This window comes from Lathyrus oleraceus, chromosome 1, assembly GCF_024323335.1.
Source record: "Lathyrus oleraceus cultivar Zhongwan6 chromosome 1, CAAS_Psat_ZW6_1.0, whole genome shotgun sequence".
NCBI classification, from domain to species: Eukaryota; Viridiplantae; Streptophyta; class Magnoliopsida; order Fabales; family Fabaceae; genus Lathyrus; species Lathyrus oleraceus.
In genome coordinates, this window is record NC_066579.1 from 272,445,158 (window position 1) to 272,468,733 (window position 23,576).

The 23,576-nt window shown below is 37.3% G+C and overlaps 2 protein-coding genes across 2 annotated transcripts; one reads left to right on the plus strand and one right to left on the minus strand.

Moving 5' to 3' along the window:
* Window positions 1-611: 611 nt before the first annotated feature.
* Window positions 612-1,292, minus strand: LOC127102943 (uncharacterized). The gene has a single exon (XM_051040257.1). It carries the CDS (start codon window positions 1,290-1,292, stop codon window positions 612-614), a length of 681 nt encoding a protein of 226 aa, XP_050896214.1.
* A 19,263-nt stretch (window positions 1,293-20,555) lies between these two features.
* Window positions 20,556-22,898, plus strand: LOC127102949 (uncharacterized). The gene is made up of 5 exons (XM_051040265.1): window positions 20,556-20,837; window positions 20,925-21,226; window positions 21,338-21,671; window positions 21,795-22,305; window positions 22,396-22,898. Exons 1-5 carry the CDS (start codon window positions 20,556-20,558, stop codon window positions 22,896-22,898), a joined length of 1,932 nt encoding a protein of 643 aa, XP_050896222.1.
* Window positions 22,899-23,576: the final 678 nt, after the last annotated feature.

Sequence of the window (23,576 nt, forward strand, 5' to 3'; positions counted from 1 at the left end):
TAGAAACAAACTTACTCTTTTTGATCCAATAGCTTACACGAAGAATTGGATCTCGGGAGAGACAATTTATTATCAGAACTAGAAAAATAAAGACATAAGAGGCGAAGGAACAAATAAAAACTAAGGCAGGATCTTAAGACTACCAAATTTTTTAGTGGAGGAAGAAGGAGCTGGATTTTTCTTACGAAACAACATGATCTTCACCAATAACTTTTCAGCCCTAGGTTAAATGAAACTTCATCCATAATTATAACATTTCCATGCATAGAGAAGAGTTCACCTATAACTCATTCTGAAGGAATGAAGAACCACTTTCTCTCAATGAGAGGCAATGTTATCTTCATGAGGTTGAAGATTACTTGATGAAATTTCACTCTTATGCTTGTGTGAAGGGGAAGTTAAAGATCATAGTCAAAGACTCCTAATTATTCAAGAAGAGATAGCCTTTCATTGATGATCTCCAGTTGGTATATACCCCACATGGAGAAAGGCCAGTTCCTAGCTTTTGGCTCAATCATCCAAATTATGTATATACCCCACATGGAGAAGGGCCACGAAGCAGTTAAGACGTTTAAGGGAGTTGGTGGTATGTGTACTTTATCCCCATATATCTAAGACTTACGACACCTCTTGATGTATTTGAAGAAATCAGACTCCATAGTCAACAAGTAATACCCTGCTCTGAGAATTTTCTTAGCCATTGTATGCCCATTGGCGTGAGTGCCAAAGGATCCTTCATGAATCTCTTTGATAAGCATGTCTGCTTTGTATCCATCTAGGAATCTGAGTAAGACCATGTCGTTATTTCTTTCGTAAAGTACATCACTCTTGAGGAAAAATTGTGATACCAATCTTCTGAGTGTTTTCTTATATCTGCTTGAAGAATTTGCAAGGTACTCTTGTTTCTGAAGGAACCGTTTAATGTCGTAAAACCAAGGTTTATTATCCATTTCCGCTTCAACTTTTACGCAATATATTGGTTCGTCCAAACATTGAATCCTTATAGAAGGTGCCTCATTGTTCCACTTAACTTTAAACATGAATGATAAAGTGGCTAGGGTGTCTGCTAGTTGATTCTCTTCTCGAGGAATATAATGGAAAGTGATCTCATCAAAGTAGGCGATCATCTTCCGAACATGGTCTCGATACCTGATTAGCTTAGCATTATATGTCCCCCATTCTCCTTTGATTTGATTGATAATGAGAGCAGAGTCTCCGTATACTTCTAAGGTCTTGATTCTTAGGTCAATTGCTTCTTCGTTTCCTAGGATGCATGCCTCATATTCTTCCATGTTATTAGTGCAGGTGAAACATAACCTAGATGTGAAGTGGGTATGGTAACATGTTGGAGAAGTTATGACATCCCCGACTCCACATCCTTCTGCGTTTGAGGCACTGTCAAATATGAGTTTTCATTGTGATCCTGGTTCAGGTCCTTTGTCTGGACCTGAGGTCTCATAATCCTTTATCACCATAACATCTTTGTCGAGGAAGTCAAACTGTATAAGTTGATAATCTTCCATTGGCTGATGAGCAAGGTGTTCTGCTAACACAATTCCTTTGATAGCTTTTTGTGTGACATATTGGATGTCGTACTTAGTCAATAACATCTGCCACCAGGATATTCTTCCGGTCATTGTCGGCTTTTAGAAAATACATTTTATAGGATCCATCCTAGATATCAGCAGAGTAGTATGACACACAATGTATTGTCTTAGACGTCAAGCATCCCAGACCAGAGTGCAACAAGTTTTCTCCAAGAGAGAATATCTGGATTTGTAATTGGTGAATTTCTTGCTCAGGTAGTAGATTGCATGTTCTTTCTTTCCGGTCTCATCTTATTTCCCCCCCACACATCCCATTGAACCGTCAAGTACTATTAGATACGTTATCATTGGTCTTCCTAGAATCGGTGGTATTAGTATATGTGGCTCTTACAAATATTCTTTGATTATGTCGAAGGCCTTTTGACAACCTTCATTCCACTCGATGGCTTGATCTTTATTGAGCAACTTGAAGATTGGTTCACAAGTAGCCGTAAGATGTGAGATGAACCTAGCAATATAGTTTAATCTCCCTAGAAATCCATAAACCTCTTTTTCTATCCTCAGGACTGGCATATCCTGGTTGGCCCTGACATTGTCAGGATCAACTTCGACCCTTCTCTAGCTGACTATAAACCCTAATTATTTCCCTGATATGACTCCAAAGCTGCTTTTTACGGGATTCAGAGTAACTTGAACTTCCTCAGATGGTCAAACATATTTTGGAAGTTGACTATGTGATCTTCTTCAATTTGTTATTTGGCAATCATATCATCAACATATACCTCTATCTTCTTGTGGATCATGTCATAGAAGAGAGTTACAATTTCCCTTTGGTACATTTCCCCAACGTTTTTCAATCCTAAAGGAATTACCTTATAACAGAAGGTGCCCCAAAGGGTGATAAATGTGGTTTTCTCCTTGTTTGTGGGAGCTATATTTATCTGGTTATAACTAGAGAATCTGTCTATGAATGAGAAGATCGAGAATTGAGCAGTGTCATCTACCAACACGTTAATGTGTGGCAGATGGAAGTCATCTTTAGGATTGGCTCTATTTAGATATTGATAGTCCACACACATTCTGAGTTTCTATCTTTCTTTAGGATTAGAACGATGTTAGCAACCCATTATGGATATTTTGCAACTACTAAGAACCCCGTGTTGAGCTTCTTTTTGACTTGCTCTCTGATTTTAGTGACATGTTTAGTCTAGCCTCCTTAATTTCTGCTTGATTGGCGAACACTTTGGTTTGAGTGGTAACTTGTGTACGACGATGTTTGTATCTAGTCATCACATATCTTAATACGGACGAGCAAACACATTTGTGTACTCACGTAGGTGCTCATCCAATATTTTCTTGATTTCATCATTTAAGGCAGCGCCGACCTTGACCTCTTTCTTATCTTCTTCAATTCCTAGATTGATCACATCCACTAGTTTCTGATGAGGTTGGATTTCTTTGTCATCTTGCTTTAACAGTTTGGCTAGCTCTTCAAGAAGCTCGAAATCATCCTCATCGCCTTCTTCCGCTTGTTAATCGGGAATTCAAAGTTGTAAGGGATTATAATAGTGTTTTTTCGATAGCTCCATTTAGTAATCTGCATTGAGGAAGATTTTTTTGGTTATTTATTTTTTAGGAATGATGTCTTAGGAATGAGAGTGTATGACAGACTTATTACCATTTTTTCAAAAAGAAAACTTGAAATGAAAGAAAAAAGATCTTAATTGAAAACAAAATGTAATTTTATTCGTAAATAAGTCATTGAAACAAAAGGGGGGGGGGGGGCTATAAAGTTTTTCCATTTTCCTTGGGTAGAGCAAAGGACTTATTATTATTTAGAAAACAGCCAATTACTTAAAAATATAAATCATCTCAGGAATCTCGATGGCCTTGCAATTGTTGAGAGTGGTATTCGGCAAGCAGCGACACACCAAGTTGGGTATCCCTTCATCTTCTTCTTCAATTACAACCACACGGTCTTCACTTGTGTACCCAGCACTGTGGAAAGTTTCTTGGAGAGTGCAAAGCTTCTTCTGATTATTCTTCTGAAACTATTTATTAGCCGGTTTGTAACCCATCCTGGACTGATCCTTCTTCTAAGGTATCTCCAACAACTTTCCCCAATCTAATGTATCTCTACTTTTAATAAACTCTGACATCTTCTCCCTTGGCAAGACTGACTTTTCTTTCTTGGAAACGTTCTTTCGTTGACTGACCGTTGCAATTTCCAAAGCTTGGAAAGGTATTTCTAGTGTTTCTCCATCCGCTTCTATGTATCTGAATGATGAGAGGTGACTAACAAACATGTCTTCCTCTCCTTCGACGACTATTAGTTTATCATCTACTATGAATTTCAACCTTCGGTGAAGGGTGGAGGAGACAACTCCTACAAATGGATCCAAGGTTGTCCTATAAGACAACTGCAAGATGGGTTAATGTCCATCACCTAGAAAGTAATCAAAAATGTATGTGCCCCACTAGTATGTGTGTCCATCTGTGCCCAACTAAGCCCACAACTAGGGTTTGAGACCCTTAATGCAAGAGACCAATCAAGAAAAGGTACACATTGGTTCTCAACATCATATATGGATCCCCATGTTCTTTATTTTTCATTTTATTCAAGAGTTCATCAAGAGTTTGAAGCTTGTTTATCAAGGAATCCCTAATTCATTTAGGTATCTTATGTGCCTTCTTCAACAAGTTTCTTCAATAGTTGGTCAAAGATATCAAGGGATACTTAATTTTACATCATCACAAGCATATATGATCCTCCATGAGCCACTAAGATCAAAGGAACTTCAAGTATGCAAGTTGATTCAAGGAAGTTGACCAGAAAAGTCAACTGGTCAAATCTAGGGTTTCCTAGACCCCATCTCCTTCAATTTTTGTCATATGAAAATTACTCCAAGAGAAAATGTAATCTTTATAACATTCCAAACATTTTTCATGTTGGCCTCAAGAGCTAATTTTGCTTGGAAAGTTATTTTTTATGGTGAAAGATTATAGGTCATTTTGTTTATGCCCTAGATAGAAGGTCAACTTCCAAGAGCCATAACTTCCTCATTTTTAATGATATGAAGATGATCCAAGTTTCATGATTAATTTCAGGGTGTCTTATTCAACCCATAATCTTTGATAAAGATCAAATTCTACTTTCAAAGTCATGTACCATGAGGAAGCATTGTAGATCCATTTTGGTCCTCATCATTGAACAAGCAAATATCCTCAACTTTTAAAATCGATAACTCCATCATCCAAACTCCAAATGGTTCCAAATGTATGGTCAAACTGAATATAATTGAAATATATACAACTTTGTAGAAGGAGCCAAGTTCATTTGAAGCTCACATCAAAAGTTATTCAAGGTGGAAAGAGAGGTCATTTGGCTTTTAACTTAGAAACATCTTTAAGTATGTTTCTTATCTCCACCTTCAAGGCCATCTTTCTCCATTTTCCAAGCTTCAAATTGAAAAAGTCACAAAATCAAAGTTATTCCTTATGATGAGATATTTCCAAAGAGTCCAATATCATATCATTTGGATGAGGAATGAGGGACTTGCGCATGAGGTCTTTCCATGGCTTGTTTTGCCAAGTTTTGAGCTCTAAACAATGCACGACTTTGCATGGCCTTGTGTGATGACTTCAGTAACCTCCTTGCACTATTTAGAGTGGATTTAAATCATTAGTTGGGCCTGTTCTATCACCAATGCACCAAGAATTTCTCATTTTTATTCAAAATTGGAAAGGTGCACATATCATTTGCTTGGCCTATAAATCAAAGATCATTGCTCAGAGTTGAAAAGAGAACACTACCCAAACTTTGCTAGACATTGCCATAACCTTACACCATAGAATCCTTTGAATATTTCTTGAGAAACTGATTTTTTGTTCAACTCAAGTTTGTGAGCAAAAACTCCAAAGGTTCATCCCTTTTCCACTCCATTAAGTTTCTACAAGCAAGAGGAAGAGCAAGCATGAAGAATTGCATCAAGAACCAAGCTCAAAAGTAGCTCACAGAAGGTGAATTTCACAAAACTTCATCTCTTCTATTCTCCCTTCACACTCTAGATCTGAACTGAATTTTGTGTTGGCTGAAGTCCTACCAATGTAGGCAACATGATTGAGTTGTTTTGGATTTGATTCGAAGCAACTCAGGTCGGACATCTCTAGTTTGATCTTCACTTTTCTAATTATAGAGTGAGAGATGGAACAAATGAAGGTCATACTCACGATCCTTACAACTTTTCCTTTAAAATGATGTTAAATCCATAAATTTCTGGTTAAGGTTGGTCTGGACAGTCCGGTGACCCTCACCGGAGAAGAAAACCGGAGCTAGGGCTCCGGTGGTGGCGTGGCAAGGCCCTCACCCTTAGATCTCTCTCTCTCATCTTCTAATCTGAACTTTTGTCTGTGATTACCATGTGTGTGGCACGTTGACTGAGAGTACAGGTGGAACACGTGTTTTTGACCATCAGATATGCCACCTTAATTAATGAGGGAGATCTGATGGCTCCTGTTTTTTTATTTTATTTTATGTTTCTAATTTTATTTTTAAATATATTTTTATTTTAAAGTTCACCATAAATTCATTTTTGATCCAAAAATCATGGGACCAACACCAAAAATTCACAAATATTTTCTTCTTCCCATTTATGATTTAAAATTAATTTTTGGATTAAGTTTGATATTTTTGGTGAATTTTGTGTTTTTTAATTTGTTTTAATTAGTTTTTAATTACTAATGACTTTTGAAAAATGCAAAAAAAATTAGTCAATGGTCCTTTGACCTTACATGACCTATGATAAATTTCTAGGCCATTTATTTGGTGTTTTGAAGGGGTTTTAGGTTTTTGATATTTGAAAACTAATTTTTCTTCATTTTTAAAATGTTGTAAATTAGTTTAATTGATTTAATGCTTTGGTGAGCTTTTGTATTGACTTTATGTTGACCTTACTTCTGCTTGGTCTTAGTCTTGGTTGAATTGGACCTTGACTTGATCAATACCATTGGATTTAGGAGGTTGATGAAATTTAAAACTTCATCCCTCAAATGAATGAATGGTATTGATCAAGTGAGGTTCATCCCTTGAATAATTTGGGATCCCCTTCATTTCATCTCTCCATTTTCATTTCATTTCTTTCCTAATCATCTCTTGGCCAATGACTTCGCATGGATCATTAGCTAGTTGATTCATCAATGACCTTATGTCAGATGAATCAACATAAGCTTGATTGAGATAGGCCCATCCTCTCTTGTTTTTGTGTGTGGTATGCTTTAGGAGCTTTGTCTTGGATACCTTGTCTCTACCATGCATTAACTCCAACATTATTATTGATCGACCTCAGATAGGTATGGCTTCTACATAATCCTACTTACGATTGCTTAACATAGCGCTAAATTTGCGTCAAGGCACAAATTAACATACTAACTTGACAAATAAAATTTAATTTTATTTTCATTTACTTTAATTCAATTTAAATTCTTGCACTTTATCATTCCTTGTCATTTACATTCATGCAAATTGTTTATGCTTCAGTCATTTGCTCTTTGCCCACTCGGGCCTATATTTATGCTTCAGTTATTTTCATTTTTGCTTACTTGAGCCATTATATTTTGTGCTTGTGATATATTTGTGCTTGTGATCATATTTTGTTTGTGGTCTTAGGACCTTAAAACACTTAATAAAAACAAAAATACAAAAAAAACACATTGGTGGACTGTTGGATCTTTGTCTGTGACTTGATTTAGACCTATGGACTTAGAGTAGGAAACATTCCTGAGCTATGGAAGAAAAACTTGGCCAATGCCATTAATTTGAGACCAAAAACATGGCCAATGTCATTCATCTGATACAAGCTTGAGAGACTCCCTTTGGTTTATCTAGTACACTCTTTCTCTTTGTCTGAATTTTTATTTTGATCTTATTGTTATTATTTGATGTTTTCTCTTCGAGTATGTTTCAAGGAATTTTTAAACTGATACTTATAAAGGACATTGAAGATTGATTTCTTTGGAGTGCTAGCTTGGATGATTGGTTATCTTTATTTGATACCATTGGGTTTCTTAATAATTGCCTGAATGATTATGGCTTTGTTGTTTGCTTGACAACTAAAAGTAAATGGGTTTCTATATGACACTATTGTCTTGTGGATGCTTCCCATGGGTTAGATATTTTCAACTCATGACTCTTAATCTTGTCTAGGATAGCCTCTTCGTCTCCACCTCCTTCTTCTTTAATTTCAAAATCTCCTTCTCATTTTCAAAACTTCTTTGCTTGTTGTTTTTTCAACTTATACTTGTTTTAATGTGTAGAAACCTTGGCCTCATGCCATTGATTTTAAAACTATTTTCTTAATCAAACTTGTAAAAAGACTTAATCATATTGACTTTATTTTCAAAAAAACAAAAAGAACTAACAATCTCATCTAACCATTTTGGCCACTTGGTGCCTTTTTCCTTTTAAGATTTTCAAAAGGAAAGCATTAAGATTTGAGTTATCCTTGGTTGAGATGTAATTCTCCCATTCCATGATATGTTGAGTGTAGTACTTTCCATTTACTAGGAGTTAGAGGCATACTTGTTGATTTAATCTGAGTTGGAGCCATCCCTCTTAAATGTTGTAAAGCCCTCATTATCGGTGGACGTTTGGTTGAGTATTCTCCAATTGATAACAAAAGATCTTTAAGCTTTTATTAAAATTAATCCACCCATCTTTGAAATTTTTATCACGAACTACGAGGTTTTTATCCCTCATTTATGTTGGTACGTAGGCATAAGATCAAAAGTTTTATCAAACACAAAACTGTAAATAATGAATTCTTTTGTCATCCCCTCATTTTAGGTTTAAAACAAACATCTTTTCAACCAAAATAAGTACATACAAAAAGGGCTCCCTAGGAGTACCTAGGATATTTTGGGTGCTAATAGCTTCCCTCTATGTAACCAACCCCCTTACCTGTAATCTCTGACATTTTATTAGTTTTGATTTGAAAACTTCTTATCTTTGGATTTTGTTCGTACTTTCTCCCTTTTCCTTTGGAAATAAAAAAAGAATGGTGGTGAGTCTGGTTTTATTGACATTGAGTTAACCAATAACTCAGTGGTCATGAATTTACTGCTATAGAAAAAAAGTGGCAATTCTTCTGGGGATTAATCCCAAGTGGGTTTAGTCTACTTTTTGTGTGTATTATATTTGTTAATTATTGATGTTTGTATGTTTGTATATATTGTATGTATGATATTTTTTGTCTGTTGTTCTTGGAGATCTCTGTATGGTGAGATAAGTCCTAACCCGGACTTGAGAGAACTTATGATTAGGATGGTGGGTATAGTCAATGTTGTCTTTGATGGAGTCATTCCTGAAAAAGTTGATTTGAGATCCCCTTCTCAGTGGAGACCCCTTTGGAGTTACTGGTGCCACACGAGTAAGTCGTGGACATGCACTACTTTCTCCGACCTGAGAGTCCGAGAAGATGAGAACCATAAAACATTTAACCCGACTTGGCCTATTTAGGACGTAGTGCAAAGACCGTTCAAGTGTAGACTTGTTAATAGTTGTTGCACAATACTACACTCAAACGAGTTTCTCTTGAGAATACTATGGGCTGATGAGTCAGTCATCCAAACCTATAGTATCCGATAGATGGGATCACGACTCTGGGAACTTTTTAGAACATTCTCTACATGTTTTTATCCTTAGTACACTCCTTTGGGGTGGTTCTTAACCCGACTCCATGCTCGTGACTCGCAACAAACCCATTGATTCTTGGTTGATCCGATCAATTACCATCAATATCAATGGATCTTGGGTGTTGATGGGTGAAAACCCTAATCCACCAAAATGGATAATTGATCTTGACGATGACTTGATCCATCCCTTGACCTTTGTTTGTGTTTTCCTAGTGTGTGAACCCTTGTGTGTGATTGTTGCATTCATGCATACATGCACATCATAACATTCATCACAAAAATAAATTTCAAGGAACTAAGGTCGTGTTTGCAAATATTTTCAGACCATGGATTATGGGCAAAGGAACACTAAGAAATATGGTTTCAGATATCCAGATTTGAAAGAGTTAAGGAAGCTAGCATCCTTTGTAGTTGATCCCGTGGATTTCAAAGAATGTCATGGGAAGCTTCTGTCTGTGTTGTATACCGAGGTTGTTGGAGGACTCTTGAGCGTGTTGGTTTAGTTCTATGATCCTCTCTACCTATGCTTCATGTAAGACCCCAAGTTTGACTCTAAGATCCCTCATGCATTTCATCATAAGCATTAGTATTGGGATCATACCTTGGTATCCTCCTTACCCCTTTTCTTCATTGGTTTTTTTTGGGAGAGATCGCCAAGCACTTTGTGATTATATCATACTTGTATTTTATCATTTCACTAACCAAAAAACCAAAAATATGTCTTTGTATTTGTCTAACTCTTTTTGTAGGAAGGGACGTGATTTCCTTAATTCATTGATCACATCTAGGGTTTGAGACCCTCATGAACAAAAGAGCACCATCAAGAATTGATTCAATAATGGTTATGAGCATCATGTATGAGTCCCATTTTCTTCCACATGTTATATGGATCAAGTTTGCTTTAAGAGTTTGAGGGTGATTTGCCTTAGAAACCCTAGTCTGACTGGGTATCTTAAGTAACTTCTTCTACAAGCTATCTCATCAATTGATCAAATTTCTCAAGGGACACCTCAAATTTCATCATCTCATGCATATGTTATCTACCATGAGCCAAGAAAGTCAAGAGAATTGGAAATTAGAAAGTTGGTTGATGGTGGTTGGCCAGATGAATTCATCTGATCAAAACTGGGTCTCCCTAGACCCTATCTCCTACAATTTTCACCATATGAAAATTATTCGAAGAGAAAACTTACTCTAAATTACATTATAGAAAAATTTAATGTTGAGACCTAGAGCTAGTTTTTCTTGGAAAATCATTTTCTATGTTGAAACATTATAGGTCATTTTGTCTAAACCCTAATTGGAAAGTCAACTTCCCAAGATCATAACTTGCTCAATTTTTATGAGATTTAAGATTTCCAAGTTGCACAATCAAATTAAATGTTTCTAATTCAACTTTTATGTTTAGAGTGGGAGCTAATTGAACTTCTTTGCACATGTGATATGAGGCTACATTATAGGTCACTTTTGACCTATACCATTGATCAAGTGATTTTGCCAAACTTCAAAAATGCATTACTCTATCGTTTCAAATCCAAATGACATGAAACTGGTGACCATTTTTAATGTCTTTGATAGAGATACAACTTTGATGAAGACACTTTTCTCATTTGAAGCTCCCATAAAAAGTTAAGCAAGGTGGAATATTGAGACATATGGCTCGACACTTAGAAAATTTTCAATATGTCAAATTTTTCCAAACTTCCACCTCAAATATCTCCAAGTTCTAAGCTCCAAATGAAAAAGTGTTCAACATCAAACTTGTTCCTCTTGATCTCACCTTTCCAAAGAGCTAAAATTCATGCATTTTGGAGGAGAAATGCATAGGCTGCGCATGGCTTAAACAGGATGGTATCATGTGTCATGGATCCAACTTCAAGTATCAATGTTTAATTGCCTTGCATTCCAAGCTTGCTTCAACACTTCTGAACTTCAAATTTGGACTTTCAGCAATCATTTGATGGGCCTATACGCGCCCATGCAGATGCTTACATTACTTTTCCAATTTTGGAAACTTGAATGGAGTGTGTAATTAACACTTGAATTCTCTATAAATTGAAGCTCAATTGCTCATGATCAACACACACACTGCGCAAGCTTTGATTCCCCACAGAAAACCCTTCATACCAAGAGGATAAGCCTGAAAAATTCAGTTGAATTTGAGCTTGAATCTCCATTGTTTTGGAATTCAATTCTCCAGGAGTCCTTTGATTCTAAGCCATTCCATTCCTCTTCTGCAAGCAATTGGAGTGAAGCAAAGCATGATTCAGTTAAGATCTAGCAAGCTCAGACCTCCATTCAAGGTATTTTGCAGAAAATTTGATCTCTTCTATTCTCCTTGTTTCTTGCTCAATTCTCTTGATTACTGTGTTGGCTGAAGTCCTACCAATGTAGGCAAGGTGTTTGAGTTGTTTTGATGCTGAATCAAAGCAACTCAGATCATGAACCTCATTTTTCAATTCCACATATCTCTCAATATAGTTGGAATTGGAAGAAATGGAGGTGATATTCGTGCTCAATGATGTTTTCTCTTTAAAATCATGTCCCTGTTTGAAATTTTGGTGATGGTTGATGATGACCAGTCCGACGAGGCTCGCCGAAGAAGACAACCGGAGCTCTGGCACCGGTGATAAGTTGTCTCAGGTCTAGACCGTGTGATACTTGCTCCACGTTATAATCTCAGTTGTTCCTTTTGATTAACACATTTGCCACGCAGTTGACTCACGTGTTAGTGGAACACGCGCTGTGGATCATCAGATTTGCCACCTCAATTAATGAGGGAGATATGAAGGTCCACATATTTTTGCAATTTCTGATTTTCCTTTTTATTTCATTTTCTTCAATAATTCATATTAAATTCAATATTGATCCAAAAAAATATGGGACTTTCACCAAAAAATTTCAAATATTTTTCTCTTTCATGTTCTGAATTAAAATCATTTTTTAGATCATTATTAATATTTTTCATGAATTAATTGATTTTTCATTTATTTTTAATTATTTAAAATTATTTTTAAGTGTCCAAAAATTATGAATTTTTTTATCCAAGGTCCTTTGACCTTGTTTAACCTATGATAAATCACATGGCCATTTATTTGGTGTTTTGATGTGATTTTAGGATTTGGACAAAACGTATTTGAATTTAATGCCTTATTTTAATATTTTTAATTGACTAAATGCCATTTTAATTTTGTTGACCATTTGGATTGACTTATTTGAGTTTATTATTTGTTGTTGGGCCTTGGTCAAGGTTGATTTGACTTTGTCAAGTTAATATTATTGGATTTAGGGGATTGATGGAATGTACATTCCATCTCCCAAAATGAATGAATAATATTAATTTGGTAAAAGTCCTCCTTTGAGCAATTTTTGATCTCATTCATCCTTTTTTCTCTTCATCTAATTCCCCTTCTTCATCCATTCATTTCAATTGGCCAATGACATCTCAAAGTCCTAATACTAGTTGATTGAAAGATTAACATGAGTATGGATAAGATTAGGCCACACCTTTGCATATTTTTGTGTGTGTGGTATGTTTAATGAGCATAGTTCATAATACTATGTCTCCAACATGCATTAACACCAAAAGTTTATTGCCCGGCCTCAAATAGTTGTGACTTCTACATAAGTCCAATTACGATTGCTTAACATAGCGCTAAATTTGTGACATAAAAGGCATAAACATTTTAGTTAGTGAGATTGTAAGTCTCCCCTCTTCCATGGTATTGTGTGGAAACTTGACCTTCTTTCCTTCCTTTGGAAGATGTTTTGGTTCAAGGATCCATGCTTGGGGCAATTGGGTTGAGTGTTCTCCAAAGAATGTCTTAACATCAAAAAAAGCAAAACAAAACTAACTATTAACTTACTAACCATTGACTTTTACTTTCAAGCTTTTACCTTTAATGCAATTTATTTTTTAGTATTATATTATCATTTGTCATTGTACATATCATTCTAATTGTTTATGTTTATGCAATTTTCACTTTGTCCACTTGGACCATATTGTGTGATATACTTTGTTGCCTTGTTTGTTTGATTGGTCTTAGACCATTAATGCACATGATAATAACAAAACCCTAAAAGACCTTTAAGTGGACTGTTGTTTTGATCTCCCTAATTGGACTTAAAACTTAGGCAACATTCCTTTGCTAGTGGACTTGGCCAATGACAATTTGTTGAAGAACCAAGAACTTGCAAGTTTGAATTCAAGATCTCTCCAGAGCCATCTACAACATTGATCATTGCTAAGTTGTTACTTTAAACCTGTGACTTGTGGATTTCATCTGATACATAGGCCACTTTGAAGAAGATCATGAAGTGGATAAGCTTGGAAGAGGCCATCTTTATTTGATGCCTTTGCTCTCCAAGATTGATATTATTGTGCATTTGTGTGTTGCTTGATTCTAAAAAGTCCAAGGGAATTCTGGGTTTCTATTGACATACTTGTCTATTGGATTGCTCCCATTTGGTCAGATCTTTTCAACTTTAAACTTTTAAGTTTCTTGTATCTAGGGCAGTCTCTTCATCTTCTCCCCACTTCTTTAATTTCAAATCTCTCCCTCCATTTTTAAAAACTTCTTTGTGTGAACAACTTTTGTTCTAAACTTAGACCACTTTTACAAAAAGATAGAAACTTTGGCCTTATGCCATTGCATTTTTAAACTCATTTTCTTAAATCAAATTTGTAAATAAACTTAACTATACTTGACTTAAACTTTTAAAAAGCCAAAAAGAACTAACTCATTCAAACCATTTTAGGCCTTTGTGCCTTTCAAACTCAAATTTTGTTAAAACCAACACACTCATTTTGAAATTTCTAGCACGAACTACGAGGTTTTGATCCCTCATTTATATGTTGGTATGTAGGCACGAGACCGAAGGTCTTGTCAAACACAAGAAATATAATTAATCAATTCTTTTCTCATCCCCTCATTCTATTTGTTTGTAAACATCACTTTGTACAAAATACATATGCATACAAAAAGGGCTCCCTAGGAGTACCTAGGACACTTTGGGTGCTAACATCTTCCCTCTGTGTAACCAACCCCCTTACCTGTGATCTCTGATTTTTATTAGTTTTTATTTGAAAACTTCTTACTATTTGGGTTTTGTTCGCATTTTTTCCCTTTTCCCTTGGAAACAATAAAATCGTGGTGGCGACTCTTGTTAATTGATCTCTAGCTTGTCAATAGCTTAATGATCATGAATTTCCCGCTATAGAAATTAAGTGGCGACTCTGCTGGGAAGTAGTCTCCAGTGGGTTTAGCCTACTTATGTGATGTTTGTATATATGTGATGTTTGTATATATGTATGTATGATATAATCTGCTTGTTGTGCTTGGTGATCTCTGAGTGGTGAGATAAGTTCTAACCCGAACTTGAGTGCAATTAAGAGAGGAGGATGGTATAGTCATGTTCGACTTGTGTGGAGTAGTCCTTAACAAGTTGGCTTGAGATCCATCTGCTCAGTGGAGACTCCTTTGGATTTGGGAATGTCACACAAGTATTTGTGGTTAGGCAATACTATTTCTAATTGGGTCTGAGAAGCTGAGGACCTTAGAACACCTAACCCATCTTGGCCTATTTAGGACGTAGTGCGGAAACTGTTCAAGTGTAGACTTGATAACAGTTTTTACGCGATACTACACTCAGACAAGTTTCTCTTGAGAATATTATGGGCCGATGAGTCAGTCATCTTAACCTGTAATATCCGATAGATGGAATTAAGATTCTGGGAACTTTTTAGAACATGATCTACAAGTTTTATCCTTAGTTCACTCCTTTGGGATGGTTCTTACCCAGACTCCATGCTCGTGACTTACAACAAACCCTCGATTCTTGGTTGATCTAATCAAGTCTTATCAATATCAATGGAACTTGGGTGTTGATAAGGTGAAAACCATAATCCACCAAAATGGATGATTGATCTTGACAATGACTTGATTCATCCCTTGACCTTTTTTTGCCTTGTGTGTGATCCCTTATTTGTGATTGTTGCATTCATGCATTTCATGCGCATCATAACATCCATCACACAAAATTTCAAGGAACTAAGGTATCATTTGCAAATATTTTCAGACCATGGATTATGGACGAAGGAACACTAAGAAGTACAGTTTCAGATGTCCCGACTTGAAAGAGTTAAGGAATCTAGCATCTTTTGTATTAAATCCCTTGGACTTCAAACAACGTCATGGGAAGTTTCTGTCCATCTTGTCTGCTGATGTAGTTGAAGGACTCTTGAGTGTATCGGTGCAGTTCTATGATCCTCTCTACCATTGTTTCACTTTCCCAGATTTTCAGGTTGTGCCTACCTTGGAGGAGTATTCTCATATTTTGGGGATACCTGTTTCTAGTAGAGTACCTTTTAGTGGATTGGAGGAGATTCCCCAGTCTAGTATTATTGCTGAAGCTCTTCACTTGAAGAAGTCTGAGATAAAGGCTCATTGGGTAAAAAAGGAGGGTTATTTGGATTGCCATCTGATTTCCTCATCAAGGAAGCTACCACTTTTGCTCAAGCTGGTAGTGTAGATGCTTTTGAAGCTATCTTTGTTTTGCTCATCTATGGATTAGCTTTGTTCCCTAACATTGACGGTTTTGTTGATGTTAACGCCATTAGACTTTTCTGGATTGGGAATCATGTGCCTACTTTGTTGGGTGATATGTATTTCTCTTTGCATCTAAGGAATTCTAAAGGTGGTGGAACTATTGTCTGTTGTATTCCTCTTCTATACAAGTGCTTTATTTCGCACTTGCCTCAGACGCCTGCTTTTGTGGAGAACTAACAACGTCTAAGGTGGTCACAGAGACTTATGTCTCTCACTAATGATGATATAGTTTGGTATGACCCATCTTTAAGCTGTTTGGATATTATTGATAGTTGTGGTGAATTCTCTAATGTGCCTCTCATTGGTACACAAGGAGGAATTAACTATAACCCTGCTTTGGCTCGTCGTCAACTTGGGTTCCCCTTTAGAGACAAACCTAATAACATGTTGTTAGAAGGTATTTTCTATCAAGAGGGTAAAGATCCCCAACATTTGAAGCAAAAGATTGTGCATGCTTGGCATAATGTGCATAGGAAAGGAAGGTCCAAGCTTGGTTCGCGTAATTGTGTAGCTTTGGAAGCTTACACTCTTTGGGTGAAGAAGAAAGCTATGGAATTAAAGATGCCTTATCCTTGTGAAAGACCTATGTCTATGGTTGTGGATGAGCCATTAACTCCCCCTAAACAGGATGTAGAGGAGTTGGAAGACGCGCTCATCAAGATGAAGCAAGAGAAGGATATGTGGGAAGAGCATTTCCATGCTTTGAGCAAGAAGTATGAAGAGTTACTATTAGAGTCTAAGGACAAAGACGCACTGATTGAGCTACTTGAAGACTTAGTGACGAAGAGACAGAGAAAGCCAGAGGTTTCATCTTCTAGCATGCCTCAGCCTTCCGTTGCTTGGAAGAAGATTATTGACCACCTTGTCCTCGAGAAGACTCAGATGAAGGCTTCTTTTGAGACTGAGATTCGTCGCATTCGAAGGAAGTACGCGCCTTCATCCAGGTCTTCTAACACTGTTGTTAGGGATCCTTAGGATGACTAGTCTCCTTTTCCCTTGTATCTTTTATTTTTGGTTTCTGAAATTGTACTCAGTGTAATCCTTCCAATTTATATAAATGAAAAGAGATTTTTGGTCATATCAAAATTATTGCAATTGCCATTTCAATTTTTATATATTTGCAAATGATATAGTAAGTTCCTTGGAAATAAAAATAATCAAGCATCGCATTTCATGCATCATTTGCATAAGCAGGTTTTTGCCAGGTGTCTGATTGGTGTTCTTCTATGCTTTAGCCAAGCTGACTCACCGGTACAACACTCGAGCCAATTATTCAAAGATCATGGAACACCTTGAGCAAGAGAACCGAGACTTGAAAGAGGAGATTGCCCGGCTGACTGCCATGGTGGAGTCAGTTCTTGCTTCCTAGAGCCAGGCTTCTCAAACTCCTGCAACTCCTCCCGCGAGGACTGTCATTTCTGAAGTAGTTACCTCTACAGTGCCTACTGCCACCGCTCACTTCGCTCCGAATCTGCCTGCTGGATTCCCTTGGGAAATGCCACCAAATTTTGTGCCAGAAAGTTTCTCTCCCACTTTTGCTTCCATGCCGGCATCTAGCCCGGTCATGTCTGTGCCACCTCCCATTGTGCACAGTTTGCCGCGAGTAGAAGACACCATCTATCACTCCGAGCCATTGCATTTTCAAACTTCTTTTTTTAAATCAATTTTGTAAATAAACTTAACTATACTTGACTTAAACTTTCAAAAAGCCAAAAAGAACTAACTCATTCAAACCATTTTAGGCCTTTGTGTCTTTCAAACTCAAATTTTGTTAAAACCAACACACTCATTTTGAAATTTCTAGCATGAACTACGAGGTTTTAATCCCTCATTTATATGTTGGTACGTAGGCACGAGACCGAAGGTCTTGTCAAACACAAAAAATATAATTAATCAATTCTTTTCTCATCCCCTCATTCTATTTGTTTGTAAACATCACTTTGTACAAAATACATATGCACACAAAAAGGGCTCCCTAGTAGTACCTAGGACACTTTGGGTGCTAACACCTTCCCTCTGTGTAACCAACCCCCTTACATGTGATCTCTGATTTTTATTAGTTTTTATTTGAAAACCTCTTACTATTTGGGTTTTGTTCGCATTTTTCCCCTTTTCCCTTGGAAATAATAAAATCGCGGTGGCGACTCTTGTTAATTGATCTTTAGCTTGTCAATAGCTTAATGATCATGAATTTCCCGCTACACTTCACCTTTCCTGATTATCAGCTTATGCCTACGTTGGAGGAGTATGTCTATCTCTTGGGTATACTTGTATCTGACAAGGTGCCTTTTAATGGATTAGAGGAGATTCTGAAATATCAAGTCATAATTGATGCTCTTCATTTGAGGAAGTTTAAGATTGATGCAAATATGAAGAAGAAATGAGGATTCCGAGGTATGACTTCTAAGTTTCTGATTGGGAGAGCTACCACTTTTGCTCAATCCGGTAGTATGGACACCTTCGAGGCTATCTACGTATTGTTTATCTATTGTCTAGCATTGTTCCCTAACATTGATAACTTTGTCGATGTTAATTCCATTAGAATCTTCTTGATTGGGAATCCTGTTCTAACTCTGTTGGGTGACATGTACTTCTCCTTACATCTAAGGAATTCTAAGGGTAGTGGAACCATTGTGTGTTGCATCCTTCTTCTGTACAAGTGGTTTATTTTTCACTTGCCTCACCAGTCTTCCTAGAGAATAAGTAATGTCTACGGTGGTCCCAGAGATTTATGTCTCTCACTAATGATGATATTACTTGGTATAATTATGTATACGGTGGGTTGAAGATTATTGATATTTGTGGTGAACTCTCTAATGTGCCTCTCATTGGTACACAAGGAGGGATCAACTACAATTCTGCTTTGGCTCGTCATCAACTTGGGTTCCCCTTGAAGGATAAACCTAACAAAATTCAGTTAGAAGGTATGTTCTATCAAGAGGGTAAAGATCCCCAAAACTTGAAGGGTAGGATGGTGCGTGCTTGGCATAGTGTACATAGGAAGGGAAAAGTCGAGCTTGGTCCATGCAATTGTGTAGCTTTGGAACCCTACACTAGTTAGGTGAAGAATACCTATGTCCTATGCCTGTGAAAGACCTATGTTTATGGTTGTGGTTGAGCCATCAACTCTCCCTAACCAAGACATAGAGGATTTGGAAGACGCACTAGCTAAGTGAAGCAAGAGAATGGCCTTTGGGAAGAACGATTTCATGCTTTGAATCGAAAGCAAGTGAAGTTGGAACAGGAGATGAAAGACAAGGGTGCACTCATTAATATCCTCGAAGATCGTACAGTTGAGAGAAGGCCCGAGGATTTATTTTCCTCTAGTATCCCTCAGTATTCTGGTGCTTGAAAGAAGATCGTTGATCAGTTCGTCACCGATAAAGCTCATATGCAGACCGCCTACGAGTCAGAGATCAGACGCATTCGAAGGAAGTATATACCTACAGTCAGTTCATCTGATGCAGTTTCTAGGGATCCTTAGGATGTTATTTTACTTTTCTCTTGTATTTTTATTTTGGTTTCTGAAATTATACTCAGTGTAATCCTTCCAAATATTATGAATAAAAATGAGATTTTATGGTCAACTCAAATTGTTATTATTGATTACTATTGTTAAAATATTTGCAAAAAGACTTTGTATGTTCCATGAAAATAATAAAATAAAAAACCTTGCATTCATGCATCATTTTCATCAGAGGTTTCTTGTATTCTAGCCCTTCGGCCAAGTGTCTCATGATCTTCATCTTTGTATCAGTCAAGCTGACGAATCAGTACAACACTCGTGTTAATTATCAACGCAAGATGGATTAATTAGAGCAAGAAAATCACGAACTAAAATAGGAGGTTGCTAGACTTACTGCTCTTATGGACTCTCTCATCACAGTTCAGAGTTAGGCGACTTAAGCTTCTGCAACTCTGCAACAACGGACATTTATCTCCGAGATTACCTTAACGCTCATGTCTGTGGCTCCAGTCAACCAGCCTGCACACTCTATACCTGCCGGATTTCCTTGGAGAAGGCCTCAAAACTATGTGCCTGAGGGTTATGCTCCTACCATTGCTCCTATGTCAGCATCTCTCTCGCTCATGTCTACGCCTTCTCCTGTTGTGCATGTCATGCCTCGACTTGAAGAGACTATTTACCATTCTGAGTCGTCTGAAGGCCCAGATATGTATGAAAATATGAATGAAATGAATGATTGGTTTCAAAAACTAAAGAAGGAAATGAAGACCCCGAGGGGAAAATATTTGTTTGCACAGAGCGCTTCTGAGCTCTGCTTGGTGCCCAATGTGAAGATCCATGTTAAGGTCAAGGTCCCTGACTTTGAGAAATACAAGGGGAACACTTTCCCTATAAGCCATCTTGTGATGTATGCCCGCAATATGTCAACCCAAACAGATAATGACCAGTTGCTCATTCATTATTTCCATAATAGCATGATCGGCGCCGCTCTTCGTTGGTACATGGGTATGGACAGTGGTAGCATTCGTACTTTTAATGACTTAGGTGAGGCCTTTGTTAAGCAGTATAAGCACAATATAGATATGGCACCTGATCATGACCAACTTTGGTCTATGTCTCAAAGAGACAAAGAGACATTTAAAGAATATGCGCAACGATGAAGAGAGCTAGCCGCTCAGATCAATCCTCTGTTGGAAGAAAAATAAATGACAAAGATCTTTCTCAAGAATTTGAATTCATTTTACTATGATTGTTAGTGCTCCCAATGATTTCACTGAGATGGTGAACATGGGGACGCGTCTAGCGGAAGGTGTCCGTGAGAGCAGATTGTCTAGAGAAGAAGCGTCAACCAATAAGAAGTATGGGAGTGGTTTCTCGAAAAAGAAGGATGGAGAAACTAATTCAGTGACTGTGGACAGGCGAAGGAAGCCTTATATGAAGAAGAGTTCCAGATCTCATCAACAACATCATCAAGTGTCTTCTGTTATTCCAATGTTTGCCAATAATTTTTCCATTCAATCAGCCTCAGTTTAACCTCAACAACAACAACAACAACAATAATAATAATGTACACATAACAACAATCATCATAACAATAATCACAATAATAACCAGTATAACAAATATGAGAGGAAGAAGGTAACGTTTGACCCTACTCTGATGTCCTATGCCGAATTATATCCGTCTCTTATTGTCAAAAATCTAGTTCAGCCAAGAAGTCCTTCGCCTAAGCCTGAACCTCTGTCGTGGTGGTATAAGCATGATATTGAGAACTTTTATCCATTGAAATACGAGGTTCAATGGTTGGTAATAAGTGGGATGGTGTCCTTTAAGGACCGTGCACCGAATGTTAAAGTCAATCTGTTACCCGCTCATGGTAACTTCTCTGCAAATATGGTGGACGGTTGTCCCAATGAGTATAATGTTTATGATGTCCGACGTATCCGAAGATCCTTGGTAGAGCTTCACAAGACTTTATGCTAGATTAGTGAATGTGATCATGATCATGACGGTTGTATCATTTGTAGTGTCAATCCATGTGGATGTGTGATTGTGAAGAGGGATATTCAAAGGTTAATGGATGAAGGAATGGTTCACATCCACCAAGCTAGAAATCCAGATGATGATGTGAATGTGATTGTTCTAGTTTTCAAAACTCCTAAATTAGTGGTGATTCAGTATGGTAGCAGTAAGAGAAGCATTAGATCAGTATCGTCGTTAGTGATACGGTTGGTGGGCTCAATCCCATACGAATCTGATAAATTTATGCCTTACAAGTACAATGCTACTATGATAAAATATAGGCAAGAGGTTCCTCTTCCCTTAGCTACTTCGGTAGTAAGCATTGCTGACATTGTCAAGGTGACCCGAAGTGGTTGAGTGTTCAGTCCAATATTCCCAAAGGCTATTAAGAATCTCGTAGTTGGAAAGAAGGCCGAGGTGGTTGTTCCTTTGTTTGATCTTGTTAACACTCCAATCTGTCAGTCTGGTGAGTCCAGAGGTTTGAAGAATAAGGATGACAATGATGAAGTACTCCGTTTGATAAAGAAGAGCGAGTTGAAAGTCGTGGAGAAGCTACTCCAGACGCCCTCCAAGATTTCTGTTTTATCTCTATTAATGAATTCTGAAGCACACCGGGAGGCTTTGCAAAAAGTGCTTGAGCAAGCCTACGTTGAACATGATGTTACAGTTGATCAATTTGATCACATTATTGCTAACATTACTTCGTGCAATAATCTGAGTTTTTATGATGAGGAGCTTCCAGAAGAAGGTAGGAATCATAATCAGGCTCTCCACATATCTATGAACTATAAGGAGGATGCCTTGTCCAAAGTCTTGGTAGACACCGGTTCATCTTTGAACGTTCTACCCAAGTCTACCTTGGCAAAGCTATCTTATCAAGGTGCACCTATGAGATATAGTGGTGTGATTGTGAAGGCGTTTGACGGTTCTTGCAAAATCGTCATTGGAGAAGTTGACCTCCCAATTAAGATTGGTCAGAGCAATTTCCAAATTACTTTCTAGGTAATGGATATCCACCCGGCATATAGTTGTTTATTGGGTAGGCCATGGATTCATGAAGCAGGTGTTATCATGTCAACTCCACACCAAAAGATCAAATTTGTCAAGAATGGGAAGGTTGTTATTGTTGGAGATGAGAAGGCACTATTGGTGAGCCATTTATCATCTTTCACGTATGTTGAAGCCGAGGAAGCTATTGGAACTCCGTTCCAAGCTTTGACTATGGCTAATGTGATCCAGAAGACTGGATCATCCATGTCTTCTTTGAAAGATGCACAAGAGATTGTTCAGGCTGGTGACACAGACAATTGGGGTTGCATCGTGGAAGTGGTTGAGAATAGGAATCGAGCCGGTTTGGGATTCAAGCAAGGCCCGTTCAAGAAGAAAGTCAAGGATATGCAACAGATTTTCCATAGCAGAGGGTTCATCCATAAGGAAGAACAACACTTAGTTGTGATCCTTCATGAAGATGAAGATGAAGAAGAAGACGGTGCCAACTTTGTAACACATGGACAAATTTGCAACAGTTGGGTTGGTGTTGATGTTCCTGTTATAATTCATAGTTAAAATTAATATACCTTATTATTTATAGAAAAATCATTCTCCTATTCCTAAGGGAGAAGTGAAAACATTGTCAGGCATTTTCAGTTATCATCAATAAAATGTGATTTTATTCATCCACATTTATGTTGTTTTTACTTTTTGCTTTTTTTTCTTCTGAAAATGGTAATCACAAAAAGCATAAATAGACAATAATTTTTCCGATATCTGCATTATATTTGTTTGCACTTTATATTTCTAAAATCAAAATATCAAATCATTATGCAGGTTGTTTCTCAAACCCATTGAAAATAATGACCTTACTCCCTCTCCGAACTTTGATTTCCCTGTGTTCAAAGATGAGGAAGAGAATGATGATGGAGACGTTTCTAATGAGTTATCCCATTTGCTTGAGCATGAGGAAATAACCATTCATTCGTTTCAAGAACAAATTGAGTTGGTTAACTTGGGTTCCGAAGATGATATCAAGGAGGTCAAGATTGGGTCACAACTTCATCCAGAGGTTAAGAAGGGGTTGGTTGAGCTTCTCTGAGAGTACTCTGATGTATTTTCTTGGTATTATAAAGACATGGTAGGTCTTGACACTGATATTGTGGAGCATAGATTGCCATTGAAGCCAGAATGTCCACCAGTCAAGCAAAAGTTAAGAAGAACTCATCCTGACATGGCAGTGAAGATAAAGGA

Coding starts and splice junctions, on each gene's coding strand:
- LOC127102943 (XM_051040257.1), bottom strand. CDS start 1,292: ATGGAAGAATATGAGGCATGCATCCTAGGAAACGAAGAAGCAATTGAC.
- LOC127102949 (XM_051040265.1), top strand. CDS start 20,556: ATGATTGTTAGTGCTCCCAATGATTTCACTGAGATGGTGAACATGGGG. Junction 20,838..20,924: donor TTTCCATTCAATCAGCCTCA/GTTTAACCTCAA, acceptor AATAATAACCAG/TATAACAAATATGAGAGGAA. Junction 22,306..22,395: donor TGACCTCCCAATTAAGATTG/GTCAGAGCAATT, acceptor TTCATGAAGCAG/GTGTTATCATGTCAACTCCA.